Source organism: Periophthalmus magnuspinnatus, chromosome 21 (genome assembly GCF_009829125.3).
Source record: "Periophthalmus magnuspinnatus isolate fPerMag1 chromosome 21, fPerMag1.2.pri, whole genome shotgun sequence".
Classification (NCBI taxonomy): domain Eukaryota; kingdom Metazoa; phylum Chordata; class Actinopteri; order Gobiiformes; family Gobiidae; genus Periophthalmus; species Periophthalmus magnuspinnatus.
Genome location: NC_047146.1, coordinates 33,190,988 through 33,217,788, shown reverse-complemented (window position 1 = coordinate 33,217,788; position 26,801 = coordinate 33,190,988). Strand labels below are relative to the sequence as shown.

The 26,801-nt window shown below is 41.8% G+C and overlaps 1 protein-coding gene across 1 annotated transcript in view; it reads right to left on the bottom strand.

Moving 5' to 3' along the window:
• The window catches only part of kalrna (kalirin RhoGEF kinase a), a 139,491-nt gene that overhangs the window by 69,835 nt on the left and 42,855 nt on the right, over positions 1 to 26,801 (bottom strand). The window contains exons 5-14 of the mRNA XM_033986554.2: positions 25,644 to 25,817; positions 25,470 to 25,553; positions 23,086 to 23,217; positions 21,929 to 22,051; positions 20,000 to 20,122; positions 19,551 to 19,742; positions 18,685 to 18,816; positions 17,463 to 17,561; positions 15,502 to 15,633; positions 5,246 to 5,368 (exon numbers count right to left, since the gene is read on the bottom strand). Coding sequence (XP_033842445.1) covers positions 5,246 to 5,368; positions 15,502 to 15,633; positions 17,463 to 17,561; positions 18,685 to 18,816; positions 19,551 to 19,742; positions 20,000 to 20,122; positions 21,929 to 22,051; positions 23,086 to 23,217; positions 25,470 to 25,553; positions 25,644 to 25,817 — 1,314 coding nt within the window. The remainder of the gene's footprint in view (positions 1 to 5,245; positions 5,369 to 15,501; positions 15,634 to 17,462; positions 17,562 to 18,684; positions 18,817 to 19,550; positions 19,743 to 19,999; positions 20,123 to 21,928; positions 22,052 to 23,085; positions 23,218 to 25,469; positions 25,554 to 25,643; positions 25,818 to 26,801) is intronic.

The window sequence follows — 26,801 nt, the reverse complement described above, 5'->3', positions numbered from 1 at the left end:
GAGTGTACATGTGCACAGACCATAGACTGTAGAGTGTACATGTGCACGGGCCATAGACTGTAGAGTGTACATGTGCACGGGCCATAGACTGTAGAGTGTACATGTGCACGGGCCATAGACTGTAGAGTGTACATGTGCACGGGCCATAGACTGTAGAGTGTACATGTGCACAGACCATAGACTGTAGAGTGTACATGTGCACAGGCCACAGACTGTAGAGTGTGCACAGACCATAGACTGTAGAGTGTACATGTGCACGGGCCATAGACTGTAGAGTGTACATGTGCACGGACCATAGACTGTAGAGTGTACATGTGCACGGGCCATAGACTGTAGAGTGTACATGTGCACGGGCCATAGACTGTAGAGTGTACATGTGCACAGACCATAGACTGTAGAGTGTACATGTGCACAGGCCACAGACTGTAGAGTGTGCACAGACCATAGACTGTAGAGTGTACATGTGCACGGGCCACAGACTGTAGAGTGTGCACAAACCATAGACTGTAGAGTGTACACGTGCACGGACCATAGACTGTAGAGTGTACATGTGCACGGGCCATAGACTGTAGAGTGTACATGTGCACAGACCATAGACTGTAGAGTGTACATGTGCACAGGCCACAGACTGTAGAGTGTGCACAGACCATAGACTGTAGAGTGTACATGTGCACGGGCCATAGACTGTAGAGTGTACATGTGCACGGACCATAGACTGTAGAGTGTACATGTGCACGGACCATAGACTGTAGAGTGTACATGTGCACATAGACTGTAGAGTGTACATGTGCACAGGCCATAGACTGTAAAGTGTACATGTGCATGGGCCATAGACTGTAGAGGGTACATGTGCACGGGCCATAGACTGTAGAATGTACATGTGCACATAGACTGTAGAGTGTACATGTGCACGGACCATAGACTGTAGAGTGTACATGTGCACGGACCATAGACTGTAGAGTGTACATGTGCACAGGCCATAGACTGTAGAGTGTACATGTGCACGGACCACAGACTGTAGAGGGTACATGTGCACGGGCCACAGACTGTAGAGGGTACATGTGCACGGGCCATAGACTGTAGAGTGTACATGTGCACAGGCCATAGACTGTAGAGTGTACATGTGCACGGACCATAGACTGTAGAGTGTACATGTGCACGGGCCACAGACTGTAGAGTGTGCACAAACCATAGACTGTAGAGTGTACATGTGCACGGGCCATAGACTGTAGAGTGTACATGTGCACGGGCCATAGACTGTAGAGTGTACATGTGCACGGGCCATAGACTGTAGAGTGTACATGTGCACAGGCCATAGACTGTAGAGTGTACATGTGCACAGACCATAGACTGTAGAGTGTACATGTGCACAGGCCACAGACTGTAGAGTGTGCACAGACCATAGACTGTAGAGTGTACATGTGCACGGGCCATAGACTGTAGAGTGTACATGTGCACAGACCATAGACTGTAGAGTGTACATGTGCACAGGCCACAGACTGTAGAGTGTGCACAGACCATAGACTGTAGAGTGTACATGTGCACGGGCCACAGACTGTAGAGTGTGCACAAACCATAGACTGTAGAGTGTACACGTGCACGGACCATAGACTGTAGAGTGTACATGTGCACGGGCCATAGACTGTAGAGTGTACATGTGCACGGACCATAGACTGTAAAGTGTACATGTGCACGGGCCATAGACTGTAGAGTGTACATGTGCACGGGCCATAGACTGTAGAGTGTACATGTGCACAGACCATAGACTGTAGAGTGTACATGTGCACAGGCCACAGACTGTAGAGTGTGCACAGACCATAGACTGTAGAGTGTACATGTGCACGGGCCACAGACTGTAGAGTGTGCACAAACCATAGACTGTAGAGTGTACACGTGCACGGACCATAGACTGTAGAGTGTACATGTGCACGGGCCATAGACTGTAGAGTGTACATGTGCACGGGCCATAGACTGTAGAGTGTACATGTGCACAGACCATAGACTGTAGAGTGTACATGTGCACAGGCCACAGACTGTAGAGTGTGCACAGACCATAGACTGTAGAGTGTACATGTGCACGGGCCATAGACTGTAGAGTGTACATGTGCACGGACCATAGACTGTAGAGTGTACATGTGCACGGACCATAGACTGTAGAGTGTACATGTGCACATAGACTGTAGAGTGTACATGTGCACAGGCCATAGACTGTAGAGTGTACATGTGCATGGGCCATAGACTGTAGAGGGTACATGTGCACGGACCATAGACTGTAGAGTGTACATGTGCACATAGACTGTAGAGTGTACATGTGCACGGACCACAGACTGTAGAGTGTACATGTGCACGGACCACAGACTGTAGAGGGTACATGTGCACGGGCCACAGACTGTAGAGTGTACATGTGCACAGGCCATAGACTGTAGAGTGTACATGTGCACGGACCACAGACTGTAGAGTGTACATGTGCACAGGCCATAGACTGTAGAGTGTACATGTGCACAGGCCACAGACTGTAGAGTGTGCACAGACCATAGACTGTAGAGTGTACATGTGCACGGGTCACAGACTGTAGAGTGTGCACAGACCATAGACTGTAGAGTGTACATGTGCACGGGCCACAGACTGTAGAGTGTGCACGGACCATAGACTGTAGAGTGTGCACAGACCATAGACTGTAGAGTGTACATGTGCACGGGCCACAGACTGTAGAGTGTGCACAGACCATAGACTGTAGTGTGTACATGTGCACGGGCCATAGACTGTAGAGTGTACATGTGCACATAAACTGTAGAGTGTACATGTGCACGGACCACAGACTGTAGAGTGTACATGTGCACATAGACTGTAGAGTGTACATGTGCACATAGACTGTAGAGTGTACATGTGCACATAGACTGTAGAGTGTACATGTGCACATAAACTGTAGAGTGTACATGTGCACGGACCACAGACTGTAGAGTGTACATGTGCACATAGACTGTAGAGTGTACATGTGCACGGACCATAGACTGTAGAGTGTACATGTGCACAGGCCATAGACTGTAGAGTGTACATGTGCACGGACCACAGACTGTAGAGTGTACATGTGCACAGGCCATAGACTGTAGGGTGTACATGTGCACAGGCCACAGACTGTAGAGTGTGCACAGACCATAGACTGTAGAGTGTACATGTGCACGGGCCACAGACTGCAGAGTGTGCACAGACCATAGACTGTAGAGTGTACATGTGCACGGGCCATAGACTGTAGAGGGTACATGTGCACAGGCCATAGACTGTAGAGTGTACATGTGCACGGACCACAGACTGTAGAGTGTACATGTGCACAGGCCATAGACTGTAGGGTGTACATGTGCACAGGCCACAGACTGTAGAGTGTGCACAGACCATAGACTGTAGAGTGTACATGTGCACGGGCCACAGACTGCAGAGTGTGCACAGACCATAGACTGTAGAGTGTACATGTGCACGGGCCACAGACTGCAGAGTGTGCACAGACCATAGACTGTAGTGTGTACATGTGCACGGACCACAGACTGTAGAGTGTACATGTGCACAGACCATAGACTGTAGTGTGTACATGTGCACGGACCACAGACTGTAGAGTGTACATGTGCACGGACCACAGACTGTAGAGTGTACATGTGCACGGACCACAGACTGTAGAGTGTACATGTGCACGGACCACAGACTGTAGAGTGTACATGTGCACGGACCACAGACTGTAGAGTGTACATGTGCACAGACCATAGACTGTAGAGTGTACATGTGCACGGACCACAGACTGTAGAGTGTACATGTGCACGGACCACAGACTGTAGAGTGTACATGTGCACGGGCCATAGACTGTAGAGTGTACATGTGCACATAGACTGTAGAGTGTACATGTGCACGGACCATAGACTGTAGTGTGTACATCTCTACAGTGTGACGTTGCCTCTTTGGGCAGATTTTTGTGACAGAGGAATATTGTGTTTATATTCATGTATAAAATTATATCATTTTATACAAGAATACAAACTACACAGAGCAGATTTACAGTTGGTTTAAAGGATTAGGAGGAAGATAAGATTAAAACCACCAGAGATTATCACTAGTTACTGCCTGTAGATACTGTGTGGAGCTCTGCTCACTGGACCCTGGTGACAAAAGTGATAATAGTGGTTTCTGTGGAGCTTTTTACAGGTTCTAGTAATAATCCTGAATAGAAATTATATCAAAACAAGAACATTCTTTCACATTCCATGTGGAGAATGCACGGGCTGTTGTTTTGAGCTTTCAGATCTTTGCTCATAAATCATCTTGTTTCACTCAGGGTTTAGTTTTATAAAAGGTATATCAAATAAGTCGATGCTTGTGGGAAAGATAACATCTTCTGCAGATGAGGAAAGACTTATGCCCATATATGGTTATGCAGAGGCAGACCTCAGCCAATGAGACGGCCACTACCGGGCAGGGGGATCGCTTTGAAAATTTGGGATTAATCAAAGATGATTACAAACAGATGTGTTTGAGGCCGGCACAGCGTCACAGATACAACAGTAATTTCAATTTTCATGTTTGGAAGAACGTTTTGTTTTCGACTCAACACAATAATTCATGAAACAGCAGACGTTTCTAAAACAATTTTGTAAAAATGACAGAAACCAAATGTTAAACAGTTTGCCTCTTGTACTGTTTGTTAGCTGCACAGCTGACACAATACTGTACAAATTAACTTTATTTAAATAAAAAACAGAGACACTAAAATTAGATGTTCACACTGAACTGGGCCTCAGCCTCCCACTGCTTCAATTACAAAGACATATTTAGTCCAGGGAAAATTAGTTTGAAGTTGAGACGATCATGGACTCACTGCATGTCCGTATCTACGATCAGGGACGCACCCGCATCTACGATCACCCGCATCTACGATCACCCGCATCTACGATCACCCGCATCTACGATCTGGGATTCCCCCGTGTCTACGATCAAGACTCAAGGCATCTATGATCAGGGACTCGCCTACATCTAGAATTACCTGTGTCTATGATCAGGACTCACTGTGTGCCCGCGTCTACGATCAGAGACTCGCCCGCGTCTACGATCATGGACTCGCCCGCGTCTACGATCATGGACTCGCCCGCGTCTACGATCAGTGACTCGCCCGCGTCTACGATCAGAGACTCGCCCGCGTCTACGATCAGAGACTCGCCCGCGTCTACGATCATGGACTCGCCCGCGTCTACGATCAGTGACTCACCTGAGCCACATCTTCAAAGTCGTCGTGTCTCTTCTGCAGGGCGCGCGCTCGGTGGAGGGATTTGCCGACGCCAGTGTGTTTGCTGAGGAAGGCCTCCCCGTGGTTTTCGATCCAGTCCATCACCTGAACAAGAAAAGAGACTGATGAGCACCCACGTCCACGCCCCTGTCCTCTGCACCTGTCCTCCTCACCTGTCCTCTGCACCTGTCACTTCACACGCCCGTCCTCTGCCCTTTGCCCCTGTCCTAGGCACCTGTCCTCTGTCCATGTGCTCTGCCCCTGACAGCTCACACACGCCTGTCGTCTGCTCCTGTCGTCTGCTCCTGTCGTCTGCTCCTGTCCTCTGCCCCTGTCCTCTGCCCCTGTCCTCTGCCCCTGTCCTCTGCCCCTGTCCTCTGCTTCTATCTTCTGCTCCTGTCCTCTGCTTCTATCTTCTGCCCGTGTCCTCTGCCCGTGTCCTCTGCTCCTGTCCTCTGTCCTCTGCTCCTGTCCTCTGCCCCTGTCCTCTGCTCCTGTCCTCTGTCCTCTGCTCCTGTCCTCTGTCCTCTGCCCCTGACAGCTCACACACGCCTGTCGTCTGCTACTGTCCTCTGCTTCTATCTTCTGCTCCTGTCCTCTGCCCGTGTCCTGTGTCCTCTGCTCCTGACAGTTCCACACAGATGTACAAAATTCTCTCCTGATGAATTAAAAATGGGGCAGATGAAACCTTCATGATCAGGCCTGATAAATGAGGTCACAGCTGCTCAGAAGATTAAGACGATATTAAACGTCAGAGAAACTGAAGACGTGAAGAGTCCAGGACAAAGTCTAAGCCTTTTGTTGATCACACATTTATTACACATTTATTACACATTTAATACACACGTTACACTTTCAAACCTGTTTAAACTGAACCTAAAGTCTAAACTGAACCTAAACCACACACTGGGCTTGATAAGTGACAACTGCAGTTTGTATGGAGTTTATTATCTCCATAAGGAACATGCGGAGAACATAAGAACAACATGAGGAGAACATGAGGAGAACATGAGGAGAACCTGAGCCCCCAAAAGAAGTGACCAACCCAGCCCTTGGTTCCTTATAGGGATCAGGTCTGTGGAGAGGCGCGCACACTCAAAAGAACTATTATTCAGCAATATAACTATAAATACTACAATAAAATCTAATGGACAAGTTTAATGCTATATCATGGAACATTTCAGGCAAAAAAGGGAACCTTTTTACATCCACAAGGACCACGATGGACAAAAGTCACTGTGAAACCTTCATCAGCCTCAGCAGCTGATGGACCTGTCCCACTGACCACAGTCATCATCATCAGACGTCATAATGCTGTGGCTCGTCTGTGATTCAAATCTGTTTTCATGTTTTGGCTGAATCGTGAATCATGAAGCCCACTGAATTTAACCTCGGGCTGATTTGGTCTGAAGCATTTAGTCTAAATTATGTCACTAATAGTTCCTCAGAGCTGTGCATGTTCTTAAAAGCTCCAGTAACTCCTGTCCAGACGTTTGGGCTTTAAGTAAAAATCTTCTGTCTTTAAACGTGTTGTAATCTATGACCTCAGAGCTGTGAAGTCAAAGCTGCTGTTGCTACGGAGTGAGCAGAGAGGTCAGCGCGAGGTCAGCGCGAGGTCAGCGTGAGGTCAGCATGAGGTCATCGTGAGGTTAGGGCGGCCTGTAGCATGACTGCCGCTGGACCATCTGCCAAAGAAAACGCCACAGCTAAAACGCTCCCGTCCGAGCCGGGCCGTCTCTCCTCTGGGGTCGTTTAAAGCGCTGCCTGTGCCTGGAACAGTCTTGTTTGCTCTGATTTATGGACTTCGAGCTCTCTCTCCTGATCGTTATTCTCACTTTCACTCTACGTCTCTTAACCTTCAGCGTACGAGCGGCTCAGGTGTCTCAGGAGTCTCATACAAACTGATGCGTGACGACTGCACTTGGCAAAGCTCTTTTCAGATGAATTTATAACCTACTGATATGATTCTTATTCCCTGTGTTTGCAGTTGTTTCACGCTCTCCTTCTCTTTCTCCTTCTCTCCCTCCTTCTCTCCATCTTTCTCCCTCTCTCCCTCGTGGGGCTCATATAAATGTTTTCATGACGCTCAGACTTATATATTCATCTGAAGATTTGTCGTCCTCTGGAACATCTTTACACAAAACATCCAAACAGATTTGAATTACAATGGACCGTTACAAAGTGAGTTCTGTGCTGCTGGGAGACTCCTGACTAAAAAGGAGAACTTCAGAACACAGGTGAGGACTTCAGAACACAGGAGAGGACTTCAGAACACAGGAGAGGACTTCAGAACACAGGTGAGGACTTCAGAACAGACAAGAGGACTTCAGAACACAGGATAGGACTTCAGAACACAGGATAGGACTTCAGAACACAGGAGAGGACTTCAGAACAGACAAGAGGACTTCAGAACACGGGAGAGGACTTCAGAACACAGGAGAGGACTTCAGAACACAGGAGAGGACTTCAGAACACAGGTGAGGACTTCAGAACACAGGTGAGGACTTCAGAACAGACAAGAGGACTTCAGAACACAGGATAGGACTTCAGAACACAGGAGAGGACTTCAGAACAGACAAGAGGACTTCAGAACACAGGAGAGGACTTCAGAACACAGGTGAGGACTTCAGAACACAGGTGAGGACTTCAGAACACAGGTGAGGACTTCAGAACACAGGTGAGGACTTCAGAACACAGGTGAGGACTTCAGAACACAGGAGAGGACTTCAGAACAGACAAGAGGACTTCAGAACACAGGAGAGGACTTCAGAACACAGGAGAGGACTTCAGAACACAGGAGAGGACTTCAGAACAGACAAGAGGACTTCAGAACACAGGAGAGGACTTCAGAACAGACAAGAGGACTTCAGAACACAGGAGAGGACTTCAGAACACAGGTGAGGACTTCAGAACACAGGTGAGGACTTCAGAACACAGGTGAGGACTTCAGAACACAGGAGAGGACTTCAGAACACAGGAGAGGACTTCAGAACACAGGTGAGGACTTCAGAACACAGGTGAGGACTTCAGAACACAGGTGAGGACTTCAGAACACAGGAGAGGACTTCAGAACAGACAAGAGGACTTCAGAACACAGGAGAGGACTTCAGAACACAGGAGAGGACTTCAGAACACAGGAGAGGACTTCAGAACACAGGAGAGGACTTCAGAACAGACAAGAGGACTTCAGAACAGACAAGAGGACTTCAGAACAGACAAGAGGACTTCAGAACAGACAAGAGGACTTCAGAACACAGGAGAGGACTTCGGAACACAGGAGAGGACTTCGGAACACAGGTGAGGACTTCGGAACACAGGTGAGGACTTCGGAACACAGGTGAGGACTTCGGAACACAGGTGAGGACTTCGGAACACAGGTGAGGACTTCGGAACACAGGTGAGGACTTCGGAACACAGGTGAGGACTTCGGAACACAGGTGAGGACTTCGGAACACAGGAGAGGACTTCGGAACACAGGTGAGGACTTCGGAACACAGGAGAGGACTTCAGAACACAGGAGAGGACTTCAGAACAGACAAGAGGACTTCAGAACACAGGAGAGGACTTCAGAACAGACAAGAGGACTTCAGAACACAGGAGAGGACTTCAGAACACAGGAGAGGACTTCAGAACACAGGTGAGGACTTCAGAACACAGGTGAGGACTTCAGAACACAGGTGAGGACTTCAGAACACAGGAGAGGACTTCAAAACACAGGAGAGGACTTCAGAACACAGGTGAGGACTTCAGAACACAGGTGAGGACTTCAGAACACAGGAGAGGACTTCAGAACAGACAAGAGGACTTCAGAACACAGGAGAGGACTTCAGAACACAGGAGAGGACTTCAGAACACAGGAGAGGACTTCAGAACACAGGAGAGGACTTCAGAACACAGGAGAGGACTTCAGAACACAGGAGAGGACTTCAGAACACAGGAGAGGACTTCAGAACACAGGTGAGGACTTCAGAACACAGGTGAGGACTTCAGAACACAGGTGAGGACTTCAGAACAGACAAGAGGACTTCAGAACAGACAAGAGGACTTCAGAACACAGGAGAGGACTTCGGAACACAGGAGAGGACTTCGGAACACAGGAGAGGACTTCGGAACACAGGTGAGGACTTCGGAACACAGGTGAGGACTTCGGAACACAGGTGAGGACTTCGGAACACAGGTGAGGACTTCGGAACACAGGTGAGGACTTCGGAACACAGGTGAGGACTTCGGAACACAGGTGAGGACTTCGGAACACAGGTGAGGACTTCAGAACACAGGAGAGGACTTCAGAACACAGGAGAGGACTTCAGAACACAGGAGAGGACTTCAGAACACAGGAGAGGACTTCAGAACACAGGAGAGGACTTCAGAACACAGGTGAGGACTTCAGAACACAGGTGAGGACTTCAGAACACAGGTGAGGACTTCAGAACACAGGTGAGGACTTCTGAACACAGGAGAGGACTTCTGAACACAGGAGAGGACTTCAGAACACAGGAGAGGATTTCAGAACACAGGTGAGGACTTCAGAACACAGGTGAGGACTTCAGAACACAGGTGAGGACTTCAGAACACAGGTGAGGACTTCTGAACACAGGAGAGGACTTCAGAACACAGGAGAGGACTTCAGAACACAGGTGAGGACTTCAGAACACAGGTGAGGACTTCAGAACACAGGTGAGGACTTCAGAACACAGGTGAGGACTTCAGAACACAGGTGAGGACTTCAGAACAGACAAGAGGACTTCAGAACACAGGAGAGGACTTCAGAACACATAACCTTTTTTTTTGAAGGATGGTCTAAGGACAGGATGTTCTGGGACAGTTCTCTATTTGCTCGTTTTCTGTTGATTAATTTGCTTGTCTGTTTCTCTTTCTTTGTTGATTTCTAACTTTCTGCTGGTTAAATTAATTCTCATGTTCAACCCCAAGAGGCGACTGCTGTTTTGATTTTGGGCTTGACAAATATAAACTGAATTAAATTGAACTGAGAGGACTTCAGAACAGGGTTTGTTTGGGCTTGTGCAGCAGCAGCAGCCATGAGACAGTTTTATTACTGTCAATTCAAACTATGAACTTGTAGACAAACGAAGTTAAATCTGTCAACTGGACAAATCTTGTAGGAGTGAAGACGTTTGGCTGCTCATCCAAGCCACTTCTTCAGTTCTAGTCAGAATGCTGGTGCCACTGCCTTAAATCTATCTGAGGGGAGGGGCTAACCACACGACTTCGTCGTTTGCTATGGATCAGACCTGGACAATTGAGGGTCTACACAGATATAAACTTTACGGCCGAGTCCGAACATGCAAAGATTTCACTAAAACTCCAATGAGTCACAAGAGAGTTTTTATATTTAATTTTTTGGAAATGGGACACTGATCATAACCGTGTGTCAAGGCTGAGTCACAGCAGAGACAAAGACCAAAATTGGTTCCTTTTTATGGGCTCCAGCAACCCATAAAAAAGAACCAATTTTGGTCTTTGTCTCTATGGCAACAACCCTCTGTCACCATATCAATTAAGCAATTAAAATCAAAATATCATATCTTTGGAATGGGGAAAGGTCCTCACAAAATCTTTCACAACAGGAAGGAATTACCACCCTGAAACCCACGACCAAACCCCAACCCTCTGACCTGCAGCATATGAAAGAATAACACACAGTTCAACTGTGTCCCCAGTGTGTGTCCCCAGTGTGTGTTTCCAGTGTGTGTCCCCAGTGTGTTTCCAGTGTGTCCCCAGTGTGTTTCAAGTGTGTTTCCAGTGTGTGTCCCCAGTGTGTTTCCAGTGTGTCCCCAGTGTGTTTTGTGTGTGTTTCCAGTGTGTGTTTCCAGTGTGTGTTTCCAGTGTGTGTTTCCAGGACACCAGAGCGTCACATTTCACTCTGCTGCATTACTCACAGTCTCACAATCACATTAAGACAAGTGTAATAACAGAACACTGCTCTCTGCTTCACTGACGCTAAAAATAACTTTCATAAAATAATAAAATATAACTGAAATATTACATCTTCAGTTGGACTTTCAGGAATCTGGACTGACGCCTTCAAAACTATTTCATTTGTGTAAAAGGAAAAAAAAGTACAATACAATACTACAACAATACAAAACTACTACAATACAAAACTACAACAATACAAAACTACTACAACAATACAAAACTACTACAACAATACAATACTACAACAATACAATACTACAACAATACAAAACTACTACAACAATACAATACTACTACAACAATACAAAACTACTACAACAATACAAAACTACTACAACAATACAAAACTACTACAACAATACAAAACTACTACAACAATACAAAACTACTGCAACAATACAATACTACTGCAACAATACAAAACTACTGCAACAATACAAAACTACTACAACAATACAATACTACAACAATACAATACTACAACAATACAAAACTACTACAACAATACAATACTACTACAACAATACAAAACTACTACAACAATACAATACTACAACAATACAAAACTACTACAACAATACAATACTACTACAACAATACAAAACTACTACAACAATACAAAACTACTACAACAATACAAAACTACTACAACAATACAAAACTACTACAACAATACAAAACTACTACAATACAAAACTACAACAATACAAAACTACTACAACAATACAAAACTACTACAACAATACAATACTACAACAATACAATACTACAACAATACAAAACTACTACAACAATACAATACTACTACAACAATACAAAACTACTACAACAATACAAAACTACTACAACAATACAAAACTACTACAACAATACAAAACTACTACAACAATACAAAACTACTGCAACAATACAATACTACTGCAACAATACAAAACTACTGCAACAATACAAAACTACTACAACAATACAAAACTACTACAACAATACAAAACTACTACAACAATACAATACTACAACAATACAATACTACAACAATACAAAACTACTACAACAATACAATACTACTACAACAATACAAAACTACTACAACAATACAAAACTACTACAACAATACAAAACTACTACAACAATACAAAACTACTACAACAATACAAAACTACTGCAACAATACAATACTACTACAACAATACAAAACTACTGCAACAATACAAAACTACTACAACAATACAAAACTACTGCAACAATACAAAACTACTGCAACAATACAATACTACTACAACAATACAAAACTACTACAACAATACAAAACTACTGCAACAATACAAAACTACTGCAACAATACAAAACTACTACAACAATACAAAACTACTGCAACAATACAAAACTACTGCAACAATACAAAACTACTACAACAATACAAAACTACTACAACAATACAATACTACAACAATACAATACTACAACAATACAAAACTACTACAACAATACAAAACTACAACAATACAAAACTACTGCAACAATACAAAACTACTGCAACAATACAAAATTACTACAGCAATACAAAACTACTACAACAATACAAAACTACAACAATACAAAACTACTACAACAATACAATACTACAACAACAATACAAAACTACAATACAAAACTACTACAACAATACAAAACTACTACAACAATACAAAACTACTACAACAATACAAAACTACTGCAACAATACAAAACTACTACAACAATACAAAACTACTACAACAATACAATACTACAACAATACAATACTACAACAATACAAAATTACTACAACAATACAAAACTACTACAACAATACAAAACTACTACAACAATACAAAACTACTACAACAATACAAAACTACAGTACAATACTACTACAAAATACTACAACAACACAATACTACTACAATACAATACTACTACAGTACAATACTACTACAAAATACTACAACACAATACTACTACAATACAATACTACTACAAAACAATACTACAACAATACAATACTACTACAAAACAATACTACAACAACACAATACTACAACAATACAATACTACTACAAAACAATACTACAACAACACAATACTACTACAATACAATACTACTACAAAACAATACTACAACAACACAATACTACTACAACAATACAATACTACTACACTACAATACTACTACAAAACAATACTACAACAATACAATACTACTACAATACAATACTACTACAAAACAATACTACAACAACACAATACTACTACAATACAATACTACTACACTACAATACTACTACAAAACAATACTACAACAATACAATACTACTACAGTACAATACTACTACAAAACAATACTACAACAACACAATACTACTACAATACAATACTACTACAATACAATACTACTACAAAACAATACTACAACAACACAATACTACAACAATACAATACTACTACAAAACAATACTACAAAAACACAATACTACTACAATACAATACTACTACAATACAATACTACTACAATACAATACTACTACAACACAATACTACTACAATACAATACTACAAAAACACAATACTCCTACAACACAATACTACTACAATACAAAACTACTACAACAATACAAAACTACTATAACAATACAATACTACTACAAAACAATACTACAACAACACAATACTACTACAATACAATACTACTACAAAACAATACTACAACAACACAATACTACTACAATACAATACTACTACAAAACAATACTACAACAACACAATACTACTACAATACAATACTACTACAAAACAATACTACAACAACACAATACTACTACAATACAATACTACTACAATACAATACTACTACAAAACAATACTACAACAACACAATACTACAACAACACAATACTACTACAATACAATACTACAACAATACAATACTACTACAAAACAATACTACAACAACACAATACTACAACAATACAATACTACTACAAAACAATACTACAACAACACAATACTACTACAATACAATACTACTACAAAACAATACTACAACAACACAATACTACTACAACAATACAATACTACTACACTACAATACTACTACAAAACAATACTACAACAATACAATACTACTACAATACAATACTACTACAAAACAATACTACAACAACACAATACTACTACAATACAATACTACTACACTACAATACTACTACAAAACAATACTACAACAATACAATACTACTACAGTACAATACTACTACAAAACAATACTACAACAACACAATACTACTACAATACAATACTACTACAATACAATACTACTACAAAACAATACTACAACAACACAATACTACAACAATACAATACTACTACAAAACAATACTACAAAAACACAATACTACTACAATACAATACTACTACAATACAATACTACTACAACACAATACTACTACAATACAATACTACAAAAACACAATACTCCTACAACACAATACTACTACAATACAAAACTACTACAACAATACAAAACTACTATAACAATACAATACTACTACAAAACAATACTACAACAACACAATACTACTACAATACAATACTACTACAAAACAATACTACTACAATACAATACTACTACAAAACAATACTACAACAACACAATACTACTACAATACAATACTACTACAAAACAATACTACAACAACACAATACTACTACAATACAATACTACTACAAAACAATACTACTACAAAACAATACTACTAAAACACAATACTACAACAATACAATACTACAGATAATACTACATCAGAGTTGGCACGTTGGTCAGTGGTCAGCCTTTTCATTTACCAACCTGTTTAGTTACTCTACAGGTTTATACTTATACTTCTATCAAAGTAAATGTGACACGCTTCAGAAAATGCTGTAAATTCTCCAAAAAATAACTTCAGAATGATGGCGTAAAGTCTTACACTTTACCCTTTTGTTTTCAGAACAAACATCTGATTTTCCTTGTTTATCGCACATAGTTGTCTCCTGACTTGATTACACGCTTGTGTAAAAGATTACACGCTCTGCTGTGGTTTACAGAGAATCTGAGACTTGTGGGAAAACGACGACTGACCCGATAGGGCCCGAATCTGTTTGACTTTTTAAAGACAAAAACACAAGGATCTCCACAACTAAAACAATAACACACTGATCTGTGCGTCCACCCCCGTCCACCAGGGGGAGCGTGCTCTGGTCTAAACAGTCTAAACAGAGGTGAGTACCTAAACAGTGGTGAGTACCTGTTGGACGTCCTGCTGAAACACACACAGCTGAAGTCTCTGGTGCAGTCGTACTTTGCGGTGTTGCCAGATGTTCTCCAGACGTCGCTGATGATGGAGTACCTCATGAACCACGTCCAGGATACAGTGAACCTGCAGAGGGACACGTCGGGGAAACGTCAAACTCTGCTCTAATCCTGAACCATGACAAATGAGGACCGTTACCATAGCGATTCACAATTTTAAACAAGCACAGGAAGACAGCCCTAAAACCTGTTTAAATCTGCAGCATCACGTGACCACTGTGAGGCGCTAGTGAGCAGTCCAAAGTCTCAGAATCCATTAAAATAAAAATAAAATATTATAACATGTTGTAACGCTGTTTCCTCGTCAAAAACAAAGAAACCCATAGAAGTAAATATCCCTTCTTTAATACCCGTAGAAGTAAATACCTCCTCTTTAATACCCCATAGAAGTAAATACCTCCTCTTTAATACCCGTAGAAGTAAATACCTCCTCTTTAATACCCCATAGAAGTAAATACCTCCTCTTTAATACCCGTAGAAGTAAATACCCCCTCTTTAATACCCCATAGAAGTAAATACCTCCTCTTTAATACCCGTAGAAGTAAATACCCCCTCTTTAATACCCGTAGAAGTAAATACCTCCTCTTTAATACCCCATAGAAGTAAATACCTCCTCTTTAATACCCCATAGAAGTAAATACCTCCTCTTTAATACCCCATAGAAGTAAATACCTCCTCTTTAATACCCCATAGAAGTAAATACCTCCTCTTTAATACCCCATAGAAGTAAATACCTCCTCTTTAATACCCGTAGAATACCTCCTCTTTAATACCCCATAGAAGTAAATACCTCCTCTTTAATACCCCATAGAAGTAAATACCTCCTCTTTAATACCCCATAGAAGTAAATACCTCCTCTTTAATACCCCATAGAAGTAAATACCTCCTCTTTAATACCCGTAGAATACCTCCTCTTTAATACCCCATAGAAGTAAATACCTCCTCTTTAATACCCCATAGAAGTAAATACCCCCTCTTTAATACCCCATAGAAGTAAATACCTCCTCTTTAATACCCCGTAGAAGTAAATACCTCCTCTTTAATACCCGTAGAAGTAAATACCCCCTCTTTAATACCCCGTAGAAGTAAATACCTCCTCTTTAATACCCGTAGAAGTAAATACCCCCTCTTTAATACCCCGTAGAAGTAAATACCTCCTCTTTAATACCCCATAGACATAAATACCCCCTCTTTAATACCCCATAGACATAAATACCTCCTCTTTAATACCCCATAGACATAAATACCCCCTCTTTAATACCCCATAGAAGTAAATACCTCCTCTTTAATACCCCGTAGAAGTAAATACCTCCTCTTTAATACCCGTAGAAGTAAATACCCCCTCTTTAATACCCGTAGAAGTAAATACCTCCTCTTTAATACCCCATAGAAGTAAATACCCCCTCTTTAATACCCCATAGAAGTAAATACCTCCTCTTTAATACCCCGTAGAAGTAAATACCTCCTCTTTAATACCCGTAGAAGTAAATACCCCCTCTTTAATACCCCGTAGAAGTAAATACCTCCTCTTTAATACCCGTAGAAGTAAATACCCCCTCTTTAATACCCCATAGACATAAATACCTCCTCTTTAATACCCCATAGAAGTAAATACCTCCTCTTTAATACCCCATAGACATAAATACCCCCTCTTTAATACCCCATACACATAAATACCCCTCTTTAATACACCATAGACATAAATACCCCTCTTTAATACCCCATACACATAAATACCCCTCTTTAATACCCCATACACATAAATACCCCCTCTTTAATACCCCATACACATAAATACCCCTCTTTAATACACCATAGACATAAATACCCCTCTTTAAGCCTAATCTTGTGTTTCTCTAAATACCTTTTTTATTTGGGATAAAGAGTTCGTCTCACCGCTTTGGAGTAATTTGCCGTTGCCGTTAGCGACTCGGAGTTGCCGGGACTCAGGGGCCTTTGGAGCACGTCCAGCAGAGCTTTGCCGTCCTGACTCACCTACATAAATAAACAGGTTAAAACAGGAAAACACCCAAACGAGGACGCTGTGTTTGCAAACCTCGCCCCACATCACATACGTCTGTTCAATACAGTGATCTGAACATATCATTGTCTTAAACACTAAAATACAGAGAGGAAAAGGCTCAAGGACTGGATTCTGTAAAATATTCTCACCACATAACGACACCATTTCAAATCCAGAGCACATTTAAAAGCATTTCACTGCCAAACTCAGCCTCAAACTGAGACATTTCCATATGTTTCAGTATGAAACAGACGAGAATGAAAACGTGCTGCTCCTGTGTTTACTGCACCTGCCACACATCTGCAAATATTAAAACAAAGTGACGATAAAAGTCAAACTAATTTAAGACACTGACACAGGAACCAAACAGCAGAAATACTGTAAATGTAAAATAGTTTTGTTTCAGATCAGTGTTTTAGATCCCTGGAGTTTAAGGATAAATGTGTAATGTCTGCTGTAGTTTATTCACACTAATGTAGGGAAATATACATCTTATCAACTGTCAGACTGTTTGGTGTTTGTGCTCCTTAACGGCTGGTCCTTATGTCTCTATGGGGGAAATACATTCAGAGAAAACTCTGAAGTCACACTGTCCCATAGAACTCTACGGAGGCAGCGTCATCAAATTAAGTATTAAAACATGCTTCAGTGCAGAGAGGATCATTTAGTTGTTTCCTCATGAAAGCTTGTTGCTAAGAGACCAAACTGACCAAAAAAACGGGAAAAAAATGTTCCTGTAGTGTGTCCTCTTGAACAGACTCAGAATACTCTGGGAGAATTTGCCGTTTACCCGTCTGCAGATCATTGTCCTGGGTAATATCTCTGTTCACAAAGTTCTGTTCTCATCATAAACAAAAGTGATGGAATTTTTCACATCAGAAAGTGATGCTACTATTGAGCCCCAAAGCCGCGAGTGTGAAAGTGAACGACCTGGAGCCATGAGATTAATGTAAACATTTAGAGCCAAAGAATGTTTGATTCATGGAGACTTATCGGGTTTAGCTCATCCCATTCTCACACATGTGGTGTATATCTGGAGACTACAGTTAGTGTTTACATCACTCTGTACTCATACACGTGTGATATATGGAGTACCTCGGTGTAGGCCTGGGTGACCTGCTCATAGAGGCTTTGGTGCCGGTGGATGGCGACTTCCAGCTCCTGCATCTCCGAGGGCAGACCTCCTTCACTGCAGACTTTGCACCAGGCTTCAACCTCAGACAGGAACTGAAGAAATGGAAGATAAACAGAGAAATGATGCACTTTATGATTCTAAAAACAACCAAACATTAAACATGAATAATTCTCATGTTGTTCTCTGGCTCTTTACACGTGTGGTTAATGTCGAGAGCTCAGCAGGAATCAAACCGACTCCATCTGTTTCCATGTCAACCGTCCAAGAAGTGGAGCCGCTTGATCAAATAAAATTACAGACTAAAATGTCCAGCATCTGCAGCTCGCAGTGGACTGTACCCCAGTGGACTGTACCCCAGTGGACCGTACCCCAGTGGACTATACCCCAGTGGACCGTACCCCAGGGGACCGTACCCCAGTGGACTGTACCCCAGGGGACCGTACCCCAGTGGACCGTACCCCAGTGGACCGTACCCCAGGGGACCGTACCCCAGTGGACTGTACCCCAGGGGACCGTACCCCAGTGGACCGTACGCCCAGTGGACCGTACCCCAGGGGACCGTACCCCAGTGGACTGTACCCCAGGGGACCGTACCCCAGTGGATCGTACCCCAGTGGACTGTACCCCAGCGTCCAGCGCTGTTTGATGAGGAGGAACAAATCTGGTTTCAAATGACCCATTTTAAATACCGATTATGCTCATTATTTATGAACAGAATTAACTAATGATCAGAGAGTCAGAATGGCACAGGGGTAAAGGTGTGGAGACATTCAGACCAGGTCAGATCAGTCTCATGGTGATGAAAGGATTAAAAAAGCATTCTGACCTGCTCGGCCTTTTGGTGAAAGACGGAGGACATGGCGAGGATGGTGCAGCGCTCGTCCAGAGCAGCGGCGAAGCTCTTCCAGTCCTGGTCCAGCTGACCTGAGATCTGTTTGATCTGAGCGGAGGCGTAGTGACCGGCCTCGGCCAAACGACTGGCCACTGACATGATCCTGTTGATGTTTACGTAAGCGTTCTACGACACAGAAATGAGTGAATATTGTATTTGCACAAACAGAAGACAGACACAAAAATGATTCATGTTCAAATCAAATGATGTAAAGTTATTGTTTCTGTTTCATCTGCCGTTCAGAGTTTGTAAATGTGCTGTTTTAATATTCTGCTCTATATACAAGTCTATATTCTTAACTTTCTCATGTTAATCAGCTCATTTACTTGATCAATAGACACAAAATGGCGGCTGATTAAACCAGAGACACAGATTGTCGTTACCATGGAGTTCATTGCGAAGTGGTTGTGTTGTGTTTGCAGCTCCACGGCGTGCTGATAACCACGACCGATCTCTGTGTGACTCTGGAGAAACACCTCCTTATTGTGGCTGATCCAGTCAAACATCTGAAACAGAACCAAGCAGAACGTCTTTAAACTCACCTTCAAAACATGACAGTTAACAACACAACATGGAGCTTTGGAGCTCGGCGGCGCTAGCGGGTTAGCTCTGTCCATTTACATATAAAGTCTATGTTACTGAGGAAGAACCTGATCTTCGACTCAGCGCTGCAGAAAAACGCCGCAGTAGAACACAGGCGTGTCCCATGAGGCTCAGATCATGTGAATGTGACGAGAGTAAAACATTTATATGAGAAATTAAACTTAAACATTGTCAAAGCTCATCATTAGTTTGGCCTGTGACTATTCCACTGTTACATCATCTGCACACTCAGCGTTTCCCGCCGTGACGCCGTCTCATGAACTCTTCAGATTACACTCCTGTAAATATTTAGAGCTCCATGTGGATTTTTAAACTGAAATAATAATAAGGTCGACAGCAGCGCGACTATTGGCAAACTTGATTTTATGAAGAACATGTTTTCAGTTAGTTTTTTCTTTAGATAAAACAGTAAACAGAATCCGGTCACATGCTCTGCAGAGTCGCTGTAGTATTTTAATTCAAACCAGGATGAAGCCACATGCTCTGTGCTTTTTTAGATGCTGATGTGATAACTGTGAAAGGAATTCAAACATTTACTCACAACCACAGCAGATCACTTCAGTTTTGTGTTTTTCCCTCGGCCAAAACGTTTACGGTTTTTCTGTTTATACAAAAGAGGCACCGTCACTGCCAAGAACTCATCTGATCCACAGAAAATCAGACCAAACTTTAAAAAATACATTTATATTTACTCCTCAACAATTCACAATGATTTACTTGATTATAATCATTATTAATGTCATTTGTTTACATAATGAACTTATTAGTAAGTTATTACACTGCCTGAATGTTCCACAGTATTGCATTAAACTGACTTTATATAAATGCACATAGCTAACCTGCTACCGCCTCGCTATAAACAGGAAGTGATCATGGTTGTTTGTTTTGTACTTCATATGTTTTGTTCTTTATATGTTTTGTAGTTTATATATTTTGTTTCTTCATATGTTTTGTTCGTGTTTGGTCTTCATATTTTGTTGTTCACATGTTTAGTTTGTCATGTTTTGTTCATGTTTTGTTCATGTTTTGTTCTTCATGTTTTTGTTTCTTCATGTTTTGTTCTTCATGTTTTTTTTCTTCATGTTTTGTTCTTCATGTTTTGTTCATGTTTTGTTCTTCATGTTTTGTTCTTCATGTTTTTGTTTCTTCATGTTTTGTTCTTCATGTTTTTTTTCTTCATGTTTTTTTCTTCATGTTTTGTTCATGTTTTTTTTCTTCATGTTTTGTTCTTCATGTTTTGTTCATGTTTTGTTCTTCATGTTTTGTTCTTCATGTATTTTGTTTCTTCATGTTTTCTTCATGTATTTTGTTTCTTCATGTTTAGATATTTATAGGGTTCATGTGTTTTGCTGCAGAGATAAATCTGAAGTCTCTTGCGACTTATCGCAGCGTGTGTTTTGTGTGTGTTTTGTGTGTGTTTTGTGTATATTTGTGTGTGATGATCATTTCAGGCCCCACGTTGCCAGATAAACAATAATCAGCTGCGAAACACAAACACGAGCTGCAGATGTCTTGTATTTATTACAGTTATAAAACGGCCAACGTGATCTCAGCAGACTCCGCTTCTCTCTCACGGTGAAGCTCAGAGCTACAGGGCATCTGAATAATTGAAAACAATCATCGGACTTTATAATGCCATCACAACAGGCCGCCGCCATGTGCTTCTCTCGATCTGTGCGGGTCACGTGGAGCGCTCTCTCCACACTCACCTTCTCTGCGTCTTGTTCAAAGAGGCGGAGCTGGAAGCACTGGTCCAGCTTCAGTTTACGGCCGTGCCACATTTGGTGAAGGTGCTGCCTCGTCGAGTGGAGCTTATCGAGGAGACTGGCCACCTGAGAACACAACGACAACCATTTACAACGTCATAATGTGTGTTCAAACAGCACCTGAGAACACAACGACAACCATTTACAACGTCATAATGTGTGTTCAAACTAACAGCACAAACTGGTCCAGAAAGTCTCATAATGTTTGAACGTTTATTTACACAGTTGTTCTGTAAATATCAGCTCCATGTTACATTTGGATCAGTTTTTATTCTATTTTTGTTAAAACAGCATTAATTTCCTTTACAGTCTTTGGACCGTTCGATATTGAGGATCAGCAGATACTTGAAGTATCAGAGTTTGTATCGGACCGAAAAAGCTGGACTGGTGCTGCTCTAATAAAAAGGTTTTTATTTATTTCAGGATTATTTAAATCCTCTGCCGTTGGCTCTGCGTCGTAGAGATGTTTTGCCGCAGTGTAATGTGCGGCTCTTGAGGACGACTGCACCCCACGGAGGCGCTGACAAGCTAACATGCAGAGAGTGCTTCTCATTAGTGCTAATGAGCGACGCTAACATGCTGTGGGCCAGAGCAAGGTGAACAACAACTGGACTGCTCACTACATGTGCTAATATGTAAGCTAACGCTAAATGTCAAGGGCTACATATGGTGTAACCACACTGAGCTAACAGCAGCACTGAGCTAACAGCAGCACTGAGCTAACTGCAGCGCTGAGCTAACAGCAGCACTGAGCTAACAGCAGCGCTGAGCTAACAGCAGCACTGAGCTAACCGTGGCACTCAAAATGTTCTTATATTCAATGTGTTCTTCTACAGAATGTGAGTTTATCGAGTCTTGCACCAGACGTTCCCATCGTTCACCTTTTCATCGTCACATTTTGGTGCCTGGTTTCTCTATAAACTTAACCATGAAGATTATCCAGACTCAGTGGGAATCCCATTAAAATACACCCAAAAAGAGCCTGGTGCCAGGTGCCAATCTGCGGCTCCCGACTAATTAAACAGCTCTAAGTTTGGATTTTCAGTTCATTTCCTGCTCTATGTGAAGGCGTAACATTTATTTTATTTTAGTGTAATGACCTTAGGAACCAGACTCTGGAAGTCAGCAGAGCCAGAGATACAGTTTCTCCCTGAGAACCCATCACTGGATCGAATGCACTGCAGTAGTCTCTGGCCTTCACGGTCCAGCTCCTCCACTGGAGCCTTCAGCACCTGAACGAAAACAAAACACCGGTCAAACCTGGACATGGGACTGACCTGAGTGTGGAGGACACTTTTAATGTTTGAATCTAAGATGTCGCATATAAAACCTCAGAATGTCTGTAGATAAATAGACGAGACATGATTGTGACATGAGTCACATGAGTGACATGATGAGTCAGTGCTTCTCAAACGCCCCACAACAAAGGACTAAACAAGGTCTAAAATGAGACTAAACGAGGTCTAAAAGGACTAAACGAGGTCTAAAAGGACTAAATGAGGTCTAAAAAGAGACTAAACGAGGTCTAAAAGGACTAAACGAGGTCTAAAACGAGGTCTAAAATGAGACTAAACGAGGTCTAAAAGGACTAAACGAGGTCTAAAACGAGGTCTAAAATGAGACTAAACGAGGTCTAAAAGGACTAAACAAGGTCTAAAAGGACTATATGAGGTCTAAAAGGACTAAACGAGGTCTAAAAGGACTAAACAAGGTCTAAAACGAGGTCTAAAATGAGACTAAACGAGGTCTAAAAGGACTAAACAAGGTCTAAAATGGGACTAAACAAGGTCTAAAAGGGGACTAAACAAGGTCTAAAAGGACTAAACGAGGTCTAAAATGGGACTAAACAAGGTCTAAAAGGACTAAAGGTCTAAAAAGAGACTGAAAAATAAGGTCTAAAAAGGGACTAAATGAGGTCTAAAAAGGACTAAACGAGGTCTAAAAAGGACTAAACAAGGTCTAAAAGGACTAAACGAGGTCTAAAAAGAGACTGAATAAGGTCTAAAAAGGGACTAAATGAGGACTAAAAAGGACTAAACGAGGTCTAAAAAGGACTAAACAAGGTCTAAAAGGACTAAACGAGGTCTAAAATGGGACTAAACAAGGTCTAAAATGGGACTAAATGAGGTCTAAAAAGGGACTAAATGAGGTCTAAAAAGGACTAAACGAGGTCTAAAATGGGACTAAACAAGGTCTAAAAGACTAAACGAGGCCTAAAAAGGACTAAACGAGGTCTAAAAAGGACTAAACAAGGTCTAAAAGGACTAAACGAGGTCTAAAAAGAGACTGAATGAGGTCTAAAAAGGACTAAACGAGGTCTAAAATGGGACTAAACAAGGTCTAAAAGACTAAACGAGGTCTAAAAGGACTAAACGAGGTCTAAAATGGGACTAAACAAGGTCTAAAAGGACTAAACGAGGTCTAAAATGGGACTAAACAAGGTCTAAAATGGGACTAAATGAGGTCTAAAATGGGACTGAATAAGGTCTAAAAAGGGACTAAATGAGGTCTAAAAAGGACTAAACGAGGTCTAAAATGGGACTAAACAAGGTCTAAAAGGACTAAACGAGGTCTAAAATGGGACTAAACAAGGTCTAAAATGGGACTAAATGAGGTCTAAAAAGGGACTAAATGAGGTCTAAAAAGGACTAAACGAGGTCTAAAATGGGACTAAACAAGGTCTAAAAGACTAAACGAGGTCTAAAAAGGACTAAACGAGGTCTAAAAAGGACTAAACAAGGTCTAAAAGGACTAAACGAGGTCTAAAATGGGACTAAACAAGGTCTAAAAGACTAAACGAGGTCTAAAAAGGACTAAACGAGGTCTAAAAAGGACTAAACAAGGTCTAAAAGGACTAAACGAGGTCTAAAATGGGACTAAACAAGGTCTAAAATGGGACTAAATGAGGTCTAAAAAGGGACTAAATGAGGTCTAAAAAGGACTAAACGAGGTCTAAAATGGGACTAAACAAGGTCTAAAAGACTAAACGAGGTCTAAAAAGGACTAAACGAGGTCTAAAAAGGACTAAACAAGGTCTAAAAGGACTAAACGAGGTCTAAAATGGGACTAAACAAGGTCTAAAAGGACTAAACGAGGTCTAAAATGGGACTAAACAAGGTCTAAAATGGGACTAAATGAGGTCTAAAATGGGACTGAATAAGGTCTAAAAAGGGACTAAATGAGGTCTAAAAAGGACTAAACGAGGTCTAAAATGGGACTAAACAAGGTCTAAAAGACTAAACGAGGTCTAAAAAGGACTAAACGAGGTCTAAAAAGGACTAAACAAGGTCTAAAAGGACTAAACGAGGTCTAAAAAGGACTAAACAAGGTCTAAAAGGACTAAACGAGGTCTAAAATGGGACTAAACAAGGTCTAAAATGGGACTAAATGAGGTCTAAAATGGGACAGGCTGTGTGCCTCCAGTGGTACGAGTGCCACAGTTTGAGAAACACAGGACTCTTTATTTAAAGCTGAAGCATCTCACCTTCTTCTTGAGTTGTGTGTGTTCTTCTATGAGCCGTCGAGATCCCTCCACATCTGATGGAAACTCCTTCTTTGACTGAAGCTCCTGAAATACAGAGTTAGGTTAGTCCACATACAGGTTAAACGGCTCCTTGTGGCTCCTCGCGGCTCCTCGTGGCTCCTCACAGCTCCTCACCTGCAGATCCTCGAGGCGTGACAGAAGATGAACTGCGTTGGACATAAACTCTTCTAGAGACAGCCTGAGGTCGATCCACTCGTCGTGGTTATAGTCCAGAGAACCTTCGAAGTCGTCGGTCAGCTGAGACGGGTCGACCAATTTAGCCAAACCCTCCACGGACACCAGACTGGTCTGAGGGACGGAAACACGGGACATTTAAACATGTGTGTGCTATTTACAGAGTCCAAACACGGAAAAACACAACTGAAACAAACATCAGCTTCATGAAACAAACATCAGCTTCATGAAACAAACCATCAGCTTCATGAAACAAACCATCAGCTTCATGAAACAAACCATCAGCTTCATGAAACAAACCATCAGCTTCATGAAACAAACCATCAGCTTCATGAAACAAACATCAGCTTCATGAAACAAACATCAGCTTCATGAAACACACACAAGTTGAATATGAAAATGTGACTCAGGTGATCACCTTAATCTCAATACTGAGATACTGGAACAAAAATACTCATCATGTGGAGCTTCTCTCTTTTATTTTTGTCGTAGTTTGCGGTCAGATTATTTTTGTCGTAGTTTGCGGTCAGATTATTTTTGTCGTAGTTTGCGGTCAGATTATTTTTGTCGTAGTTTGCGGTCAGATTATTTTTGTCGTAGTTTGCGGTCGGATTATTTTGTCGTAGTTTGCGGTCGGATTATTTTGTCGTAGTTTGCGGTCAGATTATTTTTGTCGTAGTTTGCGGTCGGATTATTTTGTCGTAGTTTGCGGTCGGATTATTTTTGTCGTAGTTTGCGGTCCGATTATTTTTGTCGTAGTTTGCGGTCCGATTATTTTTGTCGTAGTTTGCGGTCCGATTATTTTTGTCGTAGTTTGTTTGTGGTCAGATTATTTTGTCGTAGTTTGTGGTCATTATTTTTGTCGTAGTTTGTGGTCATATTATTTTTGTCGTAGTTTGCGGTCAGATTATTTTTGTCGTAGTTTGCGGTCAGATTATTTTTGTCGTAGTTTGCGGTCAGATTATTTTTGTCGTAGTTTACGGTCAGATTATTTTTTTCGTAGTTTGTGGTCAGATTATTTTTGTTGTAGTTTGTGGTCAGATTTGAGCTGTTTGGGGCTGAATAAGTAACTCCTGAGATTATAAAGACTTTTATTTT